This window comes from Lagopus muta, chromosome 20, assembly GCF_023343835.1.
Source record: "Lagopus muta isolate bLagMut1 chromosome 20, bLagMut1 primary, whole genome shotgun sequence".
Classification (NCBI taxonomy): Eukaryota; Metazoa; Chordata; class Aves; order Galliformes; family Phasianidae; genus Lagopus; species Lagopus muta.
The window spans coordinates 3,579,985-3,592,285 of record NC_064452.1 but is presented as its reverse complement, the minus strand read 5'-3'; the positions used below and the strand labels follow the sequence as shown (position 1 = coordinate 3,592,285).

At 58.3% G+C, this 12,301-nt stretch overlaps 1 protein-coding gene across 5 annotated transcripts in view; it reads left to right on the top strand.

The window, feature by feature from the left end:
* ABR (ABR activator of RhoGEF and GTPase) overlaps positions 1 to 11,880 on the top strand; it is a 29,792-nt gene extending 17,912 nt beyond the window's left edge. For 3 of the 5 annotated variants that reach the window (XM_048967216.1, XM_048967219.1, XM_048967220.1), the window contains 13 exons: positions 142 to 264; positions 351 to 426; positions 567 to 671; positions 1,050 to 1,124; positions 1,266 to 1,363; positions 1,472 to 1,603; positions 7,386 to 7,445; positions 7,565 to 7,674; positions 7,783 to 7,922; positions 8,448 to 8,582; positions 8,689 to 8,794; positions 9,772 to 9,919; positions 10,052 to 11,878. In XM_048967216.1, the coding sequence (XP_048823173.1) occupies positions 142 to 264; positions 351 to 426; positions 567 to 671; positions 1,050 to 1,124; positions 1,266 to 1,363; positions 1,472 to 1,603; positions 7,386 to 7,445; positions 7,565 to 7,674; positions 7,783 to 7,922; positions 8,448 to 8,582; positions 8,689 to 8,794; positions 9,772 to 9,919; positions 10,052 to 10,141 (1,398 nt within the window). In that variant the 3' untranslated portion in view covers positions 10,142 to 11,878. Of the gene's footprint in view, positions 1 to 141; positions 265 to 350; positions 427 to 566; positions 672 to 1,049; positions 1,125 to 1,265; positions 1,364 to 1,471; positions 1,604 to 3,641; positions 4,030 to 7,385; positions 7,446 to 7,564; positions 7,675 to 7,782; positions 7,923 to 8,447; positions 8,583 to 8,688; positions 8,795 to 9,771; positions 9,920 to 10,051 lie in introns of those variants that run through there. The other 2 variants (XM_048967217.1, XM_048967221.1) reach the window with 2 other exon arrangements.
* Positions 11,881 to 12,301: the final 421 nt, after the last annotated feature.

Sequence of the window (12,301 nt, the reverse complement as noted above, 5' to 3'; positions counted from 1 at the left end):
TGAGAGGAGAGCATGGGATGCCTATGAAGTGCCAGGATATCCCCATCCTGGGATGGGACACTGAGGTTCTGGGGACACCGATGAAATCTTGCCTGCCTGTCCTTGACCGACTCAGCCTCTGTGTCCTCTCCCTGCCTGCAGAAAGCCAACAAAGGGCAGAGCCGTGCCATTGAGCGCCTCAAGAAGAAGATGTTTGAGAATGAGTTCTGGCTGCTCCTCAACTCGCCAGCCATTCCCTTCCGCATCCACAACCGCAACGGAAAGGTAAGCAGGGCTGCAGGTGAGAGGACAAGGCTGTACTGGCCAAGGAGGGACAAGTCAGCCCTGCAGCATTGCCTTCTATCTTCCAGAGCTACTTGTTCCTGCTGTCCTCTGACTACGAGAGGTCTGAATGGAGGGAGGCCATTCAGAAACTGCAGAAAAAAGGTAATTCTTGTCCTGTTGAGGCCCCCATGGGTCGTCTTTTCTCCAGAATGCTGGGATGGGTTGGTCCCATGGGATTGCAGCCACTGCCTTCCAGTCCCTGGGGCACATCCCTCTGAAGCTCCTCTGCTGTCCTCTTGCAGACCTCCAGGCCTTTGTGCTGAGCTCGGTGGAGCTGCAGGTGCTGACAGGGTCCTGCTTCAAGCTACGCACTGTCCATAACATCCCGGTCACCAGCAATAAGGATGGTGAGTGATGACAGGGCTGGTGGCCCCTCTTTGCACGGTGGTGTCAGTGGGGAGGACATGCTGTGTCCCTGGCCTGGTGTGAAGTCCCTGCTGCGGTGGTCCTGGCTGTGCATGGGGACATGTCCCCAGCAGGTGGCACTGCGGGAGCACAGCTGGGCTCCTGGATGCAGCACTCCCAGTTGTGACATGGGGCTGGCTTTGGGGTGGGAGCATCCCCCCAGCATCAGGATGCCCAGTGGGGTTATTGATGGGGAGGGGTCGATGCTTGGCTTTCCCCAGACCTCTGAGACAGCCCTGCAGAGGACTGGGGACACTGGAGTGTCACCCGGGGGCTGGATGGTAAAAACCAGAGCCCTAACGCATCCCCCTGTCTTGCAGACGATGAGTCTCCTGGGCTCTATGGGTTCCTGCACGTCATTGTCCACTCTGCCAAGGGCTTCAAGCAGTCAGCCAGTAAGTGTGGGCACCTGTCCTCGTGTGCAGGGACTGGGGAGGGAGCTTGGTCCTGCACATGGCCCTGCTCTGTCCCAGTGTGCCATGGTTTGGCAGTGAGTACATGCATTTCTGGATGCTCAGCCTTCTCTCTTCCCCCAGACCTGTACTGCACACTGGAGGTGGATTCCTTCGGCTATTTTGTCAGCAAAGCCAAGACCAGGGTTTTCCGGGACACAACAGAGCCGCAGTGGAATGAGGTGAGAGTAGGTTGTGGGATGTGGGGAAAAGACCGTGCTCACCTTCCAGCCCAGGCTTTGAAGCTGACTTGAGTGCTGGTTCTGAGCCATCCTCTCTCCTCTCCCCAGGAGTTTGAGATTGAACTGGAAGGCTCCCAGTCCCTGCGCATCCTCTGCTATGAGAAATGTTACGACAAGACCAAGCTCAACAAGGACAACAATGAAATCGTGGACAAGATCATGGGCAAGGGGCAGATCCAGGTATGTGCTGGGGCATTCTGGCGTCTTCTCTCCCTCTTGGGGCTGGTCTGCTGGTGTGTATCTGGCCTTTGGGTGATGATCCCTGCGTGCAATAGCCTTAGCAGAGGCACAGAGCACAAAGGGATCCTGGGGAGGTGGCAAAGCCCATAACTGCCCTGAAGGTTGCATCCAACTCTTCCCTGGTGGCAGAGGGCTGCAGGAATGGGGCTGCTCTGTCCAAGATGGGGCTGTGAGCTGTGTGCCTGCTTGCCCCAAGGAGGGCTCTGAGCATGCTGCCCCACATCTCCCACGCCAGCACAGCCGTCCCACTCCGCCGGCCACGGCTGTCCCCCTCTGCCACCATCTGCCTCGCCTGCGCCTCCATCAGCTGCTGTTATGGCAACGGGTGTTTCCAAGGCAACAGCTGAGCTGCCTCTGATTGGAGGTTACCAGGCAGGGAGGATGGAGGCCTTGGATGCCCTGAGATGCTCCCAGGTGAGCAGTAGCCGGACAACAGGGAATGCTCACCTTGTTTTGTGGCAGGAGCCCTGCTCTGACTGCCTTCCCTGCTATGCTGGGGACAGCGTTGTTCTGGGGACATGTCTCTTCAACCTGTGCTTCTAAGTGCCCGTCATGGCTGTCTGCTCCATGGGAAAGTAGCTGAGGGCAGGTCCCTGGGGAGGGAGGAAGGAGCATGGAAACGTTGCTGAGATGGAGGCACCAAGTGGGGTCAGCACCAGACTGGGTGCAAGATGGGAGATGGGGCTCGGCTGGGTTCATTCATACCCAAAATTGCCCATCTATTGCCCTCCTTGGCACAGGGCAGGGGTGATGTGGGGTCAAGCAGTGTGCAAGAGGCCGGGGAAGGGGCTCAGTGCCTCGCAGGGCTCAGCCCAGCTGCACTCTCTGAAATAGCCCGTGTCAACAAACATGAGTCACGCTGAGAGACGCGGGGATCAAGATGGGGACAGCACAGCTTGTCTCTGCTATGCAAAAGTCCTGGAGGAAGAAAGGGAGAGATAACAGGCCTCAGGGCTGCTTGCCCTAAGGAAGAATTGGCTGGATGCAGTGGTGTCTCTGACACTGGGACAGGGGTGTCCAACCATCACCCGGCCCCATTGCTCTGGGCACGGCTGGCTGCAACAGGACCAGCACGGTTACAGACTGGGAATGGAATGGAGCAGGTATGGCCAGGACAGGCACTGCTGTTTGTGGGTACCTGCATTGTTGCATCCTTACTCTGTGCTCTGAGCTGCTAAGACAGGGGTGCTGCCCAGGATAGCTCTTATTTGATCTCTGAGATGGTGTTGGTTCTAGTTGGCAGTGAGGAGCAGAAGGCACTGGGCTGTGGTTGGCAAAGGGCTGGGCAGTGGGTGCATCAGGAGGGGTCAGAGCCTTGGGGAGCAGCCAGGGGTCATGGGGCAGGAGGGAGCAGCCCCTTCTTGGCTGTATGGCTGCATTTTGGGGCAGGGGGAAGAGATGCAGCTTTGGAAGCGGAGGCTGTGTTGTCATGGGCACAGCGCCTGCAGTTCCTGCAGTTCACCCCCTGGCTAGCCCCCCTGGTGCAGAGCTGGCAGAGGCTCCACTGGGGGAGATCTGTGGTGTTGGGGCTCTACTGGGTCTCACGAGATGCTCTAGGGGCTGGATTCTTCCTGGTGCTGAGCCCCATGGGGACAAGGGACTGTGCAAGTCCCCAGACTATCACTTTGCTCTGTCCTTGTGTGCCATGAGGAGCCGTGGTGATGCTCCAGGGCAGCACACCCCATCTCCATTCTCTGCCCCACTCTGTCCCCTCCTCACTCCCCGAGCAGTGGAGGTGACGAGGTCCAGGAAGGGATGGGGTGGTGCAGAGGGATCCCTGTTCCCCAGAGCTTGGCAGGGCAATCCTCAAAGCACCAACCCTGTGCCTCTTGCCAGGCCCAGCCTGGCTGCTCAGGGAGCTGGGAATGCTCCGGCGCTGTGTCCCCAGCCGTGTCAGGCAAGGCTGCGCAACCCTCCTGAGCAGCACGGCGGGCGGCAGGGCGGGAGTTAACGCGTGGGGGACGCCGGGGGGGCTGCTTTGAGTCACTTCCTCGCAGTGGGAGGGAGGCTTTGGGGCTGCCGAGCCGCTTCTCGCCAGCCTGGCTCACACCCTGAAGATGAGCCCAGCCTGCTGCTGCCTGAGCTGGGCTGTCCCCGGCCATCGCTGAGCTCCGTGCCCCAGCAGCGGGAATGCCAGTGCTATCCTAACCCCCACCCGGGCCATCCTTGGGTCCTCCAACCTCTCCTCTCGCATCCGCGGAGCCGAAGCGGTGGTGATGACCGACGTGTTGGTGCAGCCGGACAGTGGCCCCAATCCTGGGGGGGAGCACCTGGAGCCGGGTGCAGAGGAGCCTGATGGCAAACGGCCCCCCACCACTGGCGCCCGCCTCTGGGGCCGGGTGCGCAGCAAGCTGCTGCGACAGAAGGTGCGGGGGGACCGGGAGGAGGTGAGGGGCACCCGGATGGCTTTCCCATGCTGTGGCTTTTGGCTGAGGGGGGTTGTGGCTGTGGGGGTGCCTCGCTACCCGCTTGCTTTGGGGAGATGGTTCTGCATGCTCTGTTTGGATGCTTTGGGAGCTTTTAGAAGTAGCTGCCTTCTCAGTGTTTGTTTTCTTCTTTTCCTTCTTCCCTGGGGGATGCTGAGCTGCTTTGTGCTGCGCTGGTTGGGATGTGCTTGGGGTGTAAGTGGCCAGGAGGAAACACAGCACCTCAGTGTGCTGCACTCCCCCATGGGGGGTAGGTGCTGCCTGGCTTGCAGCCCCCCTACCCTAACCATCGCTCTGATGCTGCGTTGCAGCTGCGTTGCAGCCCCATCAGTGCTGTCTGTCTTTGGGATATGATGATGTACAGGGGGGACAGCACCATCTCAGGCTGTCCTGTGTGACACCAGGGGCTTTCTTCCTGCGCTGGCTCGGAGCGTTGGTGGACAGGAGCTGCCCTGGCACGTGTGGGTTCAGTTTGTCAACAGCACAGGGGGCTCAGTGGCAGCAGGGCTGGCTGTGACGCAGCAGCATTAACCTCGATTTTGTGCAGCCGCCACTCCCGGGGATTAAGGGGCGGCAGGGCTGTGCAGGGGGGCTGTTGCTGGGTCAAAAGCCGAGCGGTTGTGCTTCCCATTGCTACAGGGCAGACGGGAAAGCAGAGGCTGTGTCACCGTGAGCTGTCCTGCTAAGGAGTTCGGCTACAGCAAGTCCGTGTGCAGGGTCCTGGTGTGCAGAGAGCACATCCTGCATCCTGCTGGATGGGGCTGTGAATTGCTGCTTTGGACTGTGCTTTGCTTTGGGCTAGCATAGGGGCTGCTGTGCTGCAATGGCACAGCTCTGGCACTGCCAGCTCTGTGGGCAAGGAGTTGGTTGGGGAATCTAGAGCAACTTCTGCTCACTGGGCTGCTCCTGGAGGCCAGGCTGGGTGCCCTCAGATACCAAAATGATGTGGAACGGCCCCAACTGCAGCAACTCTGCTGGGATTTCACTTCCAGAGTGACACAGGGTGACGCCACGTTGGTGAGTCACTGCAATGCTCAGAATGGCTTCACCCCAGGCTGAGGCATCAAGTGACCTCATGGATGAGGCACAAGAAGGGATGTGCCCGGCAGCATCTCAGCTCCTGGGGCCACTGCACGGGTCTCCCTGCCACCAGCAGTGAACGCAGCCTCTGTGCTGGCCTCAGCATGGACTTGTCACAGCCCTGTCCTTGTGGGCAGGAGGGACTTGTCCCACAGAGACACCTGTGACCCATTTGCCTGGCTGCAGGGCGATGCATGCATCCAGCTCAGCACAAAGCTTGTGCACAGCACCTGGCATCTGGGACTGCAGTGTATCACCTGCACCATCCTCTCTGTCAGCTTGGGGACATTGCTGGGTTGTGCTGGAGTGAGGCAGCTCCCTTTGGTGCAGGAGAAGGAGTTGGTGATGGTGACAGTTGCTGAGGCTGGGTGTTTGCCAGCGTTGCATGGGCAGATGCTCACATTCATCCCGTGTGTGGGGACTAGGCTGGCCAAGACACTGCCCTGTGGGGATGTGGGTAGGCTTTGGGGAGCACAGGGGCCAGCCCCAGCTGCAGGGCAGCTTGGTGACTCCAGCTGAGCCATCTCCATTGTGGGGCAGTGATGGAAGCAGGGGGCTGTAGTGTGGCAGGCGGCCTCAGGAACGTGACATGCTCAGGGTAAGGTCTGCAGCACTAGCAGCATCCAACCTGGCTTTTATTATGGCTCTGTTCAGAGCTTGCTAAAGCCCTTCCAGATGTGCACTGCCAGGGCCATCAGAGCCAGGGGGACCCATGGGATGGGGCTGGGGCAGATGTGTGTGTTGTTTTCAATTAATCTCGTGCTGCAGAGTGCGGAGGCCCATGGCTTCTGACCTGGCTGGGCAGTGAATGGCTTCACTTGTCACTGTTGGGGCTGCAGTGACAAGCCAGCCCCTGTGCCGTTGCCATACAGGAGATGTGGGAAAGGGGTGAAAGCCCCTTGGATCTGTCTAAGGGTACGTGGCCAGAACTGTGGTGCTACTGTGCAGGGGGCTGTGGCAGGCATGTTGTGGCACTGTGGTGGAGGGGACATAAGGGATGTGGAGCTGCAGGGCTGGGGCTGGCCACGGTCCAGCTGAAGTCTCATGATCTTTGTGTCCAAACCTACTGTAGAGCCCCATGGGAGCCCAGAGTAGCTGCAGCCTTTTTTCTCCTCCTCCTCCTCACTGTTCCCAGCAGCCACAGTACTGGGTCTGAGCAGGGAGCCAGGGCAACTTATTGTCTTGGTGTGCAAGAGGGGACACGAGGGACCCCAGCATCCCTCAGCACAACATGCAGTGGCTTCATGAGCACCCAGAAGATGTGGCAGGGGAATGACAGCTCAGTGGCTGGAGCTCTGGCCATCTTGATACTTGCCTCGAGCATCTCCCAAGCCATCAGCTGCCAGAGGAAACTCCAACGTCCTTGAGGAGTGACCTCACGCGTGTGGCATGAGCCTCGCCTGGCAGCTGCACACACATGGCTCTGGGACCCCCGCCAGGTCCACGTCCCGTCCCCTTCCCCGAGGGGACATTAGTGCCGGGCGCTGCCCTGCTGCCTGCCCTGTGCATTACAGGGATCGATGGGGATAGATCGATGCTACCAGCTGGGGACCAAAAAGCCCCAAAAGGCCATTGGAGTGAGAGCTGGCTGCTGCGGCAGAGCCCCATGCCCTCAAGTGGGAGCAGCCCCCCTGATCCCAGTCCCCATCCCTGTGGGAAGGCGAGCTGGTGGCAGCCTTCCTCACCCCTGCTGTCATGTCTCCAGGGATGAGATCCCTGATCTCCATTCTTTTGGGTTCAGAGTCAGCACTGTCACCTCTGCCCCAGTCCTGCATCACTGGGGATTGGGGACACCTCTGTGCCACCTCGCTGCCACCCGTGTCAAGGCCTTGGGAACACCAGAACCTCACTGCGGCCCAGGGGAGGCATCACCGAGTCCCCTGCTAGCCCGAAAGCCTGAAATAGCAGAGCCTGTCATTCCCAGGGGTTATAAATAGCCCTGGCTATTGGGAGATGTTGTTTTTTTCTGCATGGAAAATGCTGCCCTAGTTCTGTTCCGTCAATCTGCTTCCAGAAATAGTCCCGATTCTTGGAAATTTCTTGCCTCTGGGGTGTGTGTTCAGCTGGGGGCTCAGGAGGGACTGATCCCACGTGGATTCAGCACCCAACCCAAGGGACCCCGGATTGTCCCCTTTTTGTCCAACACCACCTGCGGTTTGGGGGGGGTGGCAGCAGGTGGGGACTCAAGGACCCTCCTGTGCTGTTTCTCCCCACAGCTGGACCCGCAGGCTGTGCAGACCAAGAACTGGCACATGGACGTGATTGAGATGAATGGGGTAAGCGGGACCCAAACCCCCTTCCTTGGGGTGGGATTGTTGGTTCCTCCCCAGGGGGAGCTGCCAGCTGGGGTCCAGGCTGTGGGATACAGAGATGACAACCGGGGCATCTCCTGCAGATCAAGGTGGAGTTCTCCATGAAGTTCACGAGCAGAGACATGAGCCTCAAAAGGACCCCATCTAAAAAGCAGACCGGAGTCTTCGGGGTCAAAATCAGCGTTGTGACAAAGTGTGTGTGGGGCTGTGGGTGGCTGCTGTCCCACTCCCTGTGGGATCTGGGAACGTGGGGCTGGTGGACTCCAGCAATTACTGCTTACACCTCTCCTTTCTGAGCCAGGCGCGAGCGCTCCAAGGTGCCTTACATTGTGCGCCAGTGCATCGAGGAGGTGGAGAAGAGAGGCATTGAGGAGGTCGGCATCTACAGGATCTCTGGTGTCGCCACAGACATCCAGGCACTGAAGGCTGTCTTTGATGCAAGTGAGTGACTGCTCTGTCCATCTGCAGGCATCAGGCACCCTTCCAGCCCTCAGTCCTGCAGGCTCGGGGTCTGCGAATTGTGTGGGTGGGTGCATGGGGTCTGAGCCCCCAGAAGGGAGCCCTGCAACCCCTGACCTATTTTTGGTAGTGCTTATGTTATGGCTGTGCTCTGCCTCCATGCCTGGCCGGCTCCCAGGGAGACACTGAGTCAGGGTAAGGTTGCAGATGGATTTGCAAAATTGTTCCGCGTTCCATTGCCCAGCAGGCGGGGACCGCTCAGCTGTGCCCAGCCCTGGCGTGGCCAAACAATCCATTCCCAACAGCAGCAGGAGGGTCAAAAGTTGGATTAATGCTCACACTGGTGCACGTCCTCCCTGTGGGGTGGTCACATCCACAGGGACCCATGCTGTCTCTTGGAGTGCCATGGGGCTGGGAACCCAGCTGTGTTGCCCCCTTATTGGGCATTGGGGAGATACAGGTGTTGGCAAACAGGAAGCATCACATGTGGCTCTGCTCTGTGGCCAGATAACAAGGACATCCTGGTGATGTTGAGCGACATGGACATCAACGCCATCGCCGGCACGCTCAAGCTGTATTTCCGGGAGCTGCCTGAGCCCCTCCTCACTGACAGACTGTACCCTGCCTTTATGGAGGGCATTGGTAAGGCCTCGGGGATGAGAAGGGGTCTGGCCACGCTGCTTTTCCCCACCATCCTGCTCATGCAAGGCTGGATGCCCTGTCCTGAGCTCTCTCTCCTTGCCCCCAGCCCTCTCGGATCCTGCTGCCAAGGAGAACTGCATGATGCACCTTCTCCGCTCACTGCCTGACCCCAACCTCATCACTTTCCTCTTCCTGCTGGAGCACTTGAAAAGGTAACAGCTTGGCGGTGCGGGGCAGGGAGGGCAGCTCAGCCTTTGGCAACTCAGCCTCAGCTCTTGGCTGCCTCAACCTGTGTGCAGCTGCTGGGATGAGATCTCTGTGGCCTCAGCAGAGGGCGGGGAATCAATCTGGAACCATGCAGTGCCCTCTTAGAAAACAGCACTGCATCCCTTCCCATCAATCCAGGGGCAAAGCACATTGTGCTAATCCCCATAACGTGTCTGCAGGGGTCTTCAGCTCCACAGGGCCATCCTGAAGCTGCATGCAGCACCTTATGCTGCTGTAGTTGCATCCCAGCATGGCAGAGGCTGGAGCTCCTGCGCCGGCTCCATCTGGGGCAGGGAGAGCCCTTCTGAGACTGGGGAAGGGCAGCAATGGTGGACACACAGCTGTCAGCAGAGCCTGGACACAGTGTGCTGTGAGCTTGGGAATGGGACTGGCAGCTCGTGTTACTCACATCAGGAACTGTTTTTCTCTGGTTTGGCTAAAAGCAAACAGAAAAAGTGATTGCTGCTGGGGGTGGGGAAGGAAAATCCATTTCCATCCCAAGAATTGGGCACAGGCAGTTCCTACATCGGCTGTCCTGGCTGGGGCTCAGCCGAGGAGTGTGGCTACCTGCTGACATGGCAGTGCAGTCCCCCAGTGTGGTGTAGCTGGGGCCAGGGGCCGGTGTGCATCCCCCATGCCCTGCAGGGGCTGGGGCAGGGCGGAGGCTCTGTAGATCAGAAGCAGGCCAGGCTACACCGCTGCCACATCATACTTGGGGCTCCCAGCCAGGCCTGGCGGCTCCCGCAGAGGCCATGAAGGGGGCTGAGCTCTCTGCCCTGCCCCTGGGTCTGAACAGCCAATGCTGGGGCTGAAGGGTGGGGAGGAAGGCTTGGTGTTTGTTCCCTCACATTGCCCCATGGCTGTGCTGCGCTGGGGGTGAAGCTTTGGGGGCTCACATTTGTGCTCTCTCCCCATCCTACAGGGTAGCGGAAAAGGAGCCCATCAACAAAATGTCCCTCCACAATCTGGCCACAGTCTTTGGGCCAACACTGCTGAGACCTTCAGAGGGGGAGAGCAAAGGACACCTCACCCTGGCATCGGACATCTGGTCCCACGATGTGATGGCCCAGGTAAGAGCCGAGTTGGCAGTGCAGGGGCCCCTAGAGGTCTTCCCCTGTCTGTCCTCACTGGGGATTGCTGCAACAGGGCATGCTGGCAGCACTCTCCTTTTTAGCCTAACACCCCCTGTTTGCCCATCGTAGGTCCAGGTCCTTCTCTACTACCTGCAGCATCCTCCCATCTCCTTCACGGAGCTGAAACGCAACACACTTTACTTCTCCACGGACGTGTAGCCCGCAGGGAGGAGGCACCGGCTGCAAACACTCCCAGCTCCCTGCCAGGGCCATGGACCGGATCGCGGCCCCTGAGGACATCAGCCTGGACCCGAGATGTGCTGCCTGCAGCTCCTGTACAATCGTGTACTGATGGCCTGGTGCCGCCCCAGCGCCGTGCCGCTCTGTAAAGTAGTCGTGTCTTATGTCCCTTCTTGTGTTCAAGAATTGTTTTTATGTATATTTGTTCAACGGATGAGGTAGTGACTGACAAGGGCTGTGGACACAGGCTCCTCCTTTGGCTTACTTTCTCCTGGATTCCTTCCCACCCGCTGACTCCTGCCCAGCAGCCCTCATCTCACCCTGCTCAAAGCCTGCAGCACCCACCAGTGCCCAGCTGCTGCTTGGCTCCAGTTCTGCTCTGCCTCGCTGCCTGCGCCGTTGGACCCCACGCCTGGATCTGGCTCTGCATCCATGAGAGCGCAAAGCAGAGCACTGCTGCCTCCCCACCACATCCCTGCTGGGTGCTTCAGGCCAGTCTCCTTGCTCCCCGTGCTCCACCTGCAGGGGTGCAGCATGGTGGTTACCTCCTTTGGTGTTCTGCAGGTCTCACAATTTCCCCCTCACAGGGTCTAGGGTCTAGGCCTTGTTCTTGCCAAGCAAGAGTATTTCCCTGCCATTTCTGTATCCCTGCCTTAGCTCTGCACGTGCCCCTTCCAGCCAAGCACTGCCACTGGGTTACCAACCCCTGGGCTGCAATGCACTGCAGCTCCATCTGCGTTCCACAACAAAGCTGGCCGAAGCCCCAGTGAGGAAGGGGAGGTTTTGTTCCCCTCCGTGGCCCAAGGAAAGGAGGAGGAAAGCCCCTGTGGGCTCCATTGGCTCTCACTCTGGAGGCAGCAGTGCTTCTCACAAAGCTGCATTAATGGCTGTGTACCTGCCCTTACAGCTGGGTGCTGGTGCCTGCTGGGACACAAAGCCTCGGTTCTGTGAGCCCACTCTGTGTTATCACGGGGAAAGCCCCCTCCTCGATTGCGGTGGCCCCACACACTCCTGTGCCAAAGGAGATGGATGAGAGGTGACCAAGCATGTCCCCACTACCAGCCTTGCCTTTACCCACCTGACTGTCAGACTGTTCCAGGTAGAGCCTGGCTGATGCTCCAGGTATGTCCCAAGCCCACCTGCCTGGGGAAGACAGCACCTGCTGGCCCCCCACCAGCAAAGCAACTACAGGAGGGGAGGTCTTTTGGTCTCCCTCTAAAGGGCTCACACTCCAGCCCCTGCTCCTCTTGACTACCAGCTAAACAGAAGGGAAACAGCATAGCAGAAAATAACCAGGCGTCTGTCTTGGCCCAGGACCCAGGAAGGAGGCCGAGTGTTAGATGTGACTGCACAACGGATCCCTGTGCGTGTCTGATTTGTTACATGTGTCCAAGTCTCTGTCCACCATAGTGTCATTCCAGATGGAGGCTGTGTACAGCCAAATCCCCCTGTGTGATGGTGGCTGGGGACCACTCAGCCCCGGCACAGCAGGTGGCAGCTGTCCCTATGATGGGCTTTGTTTGTCCCCACAGGAGGGGAAGGCAGGGGGGTGAACTTTTGCAGCTACAGGTAGAATAGAACTGTTAATTAATATTTGACTTTCAGAAGTTGTTAAGGATATATTTTTGTTTGTGTTCTGTTTCAATTTCTGTAGATTATAAACTTTAAATGGCTGTAAACCATGTGAAGAAGGAAAAAAAAAACCTGTTAATAAAAACGCAAAGCCCCAACATTTGCACAAAAGGAGCCCTGTGGTGTTGCTGCTTGCACGAGCTGATCACCTTGGCTCCATAACTGCTCCTCTTTCAGTCATGGAAATCTCGCTAGTTGTGTTTCAAGCCAGTGGTACAAGCACAGGCATCGTGCCAGGCAATCTTTTAGGAGACATCTTATGGTTTGGGCTACATCCTTGCATTTCAGTACATTCTGGAGGAAAAAACCTGGACTGTCTGGAGCCAGCTTGTTTAATCAGCCCAGAATTACTCAAGCTTCAAATTCAGCTGACTTGCACAGCTTCTGGCCTGAGGATACTGAACAGGCACAGCGAGGGAGATGAGGCGATAGGAAACCTCAGCTGATAGATCACATGGAGCTGTCTCCCCACTTCTTTCCACGTAGGCATGGGAGACAGCACGCCTC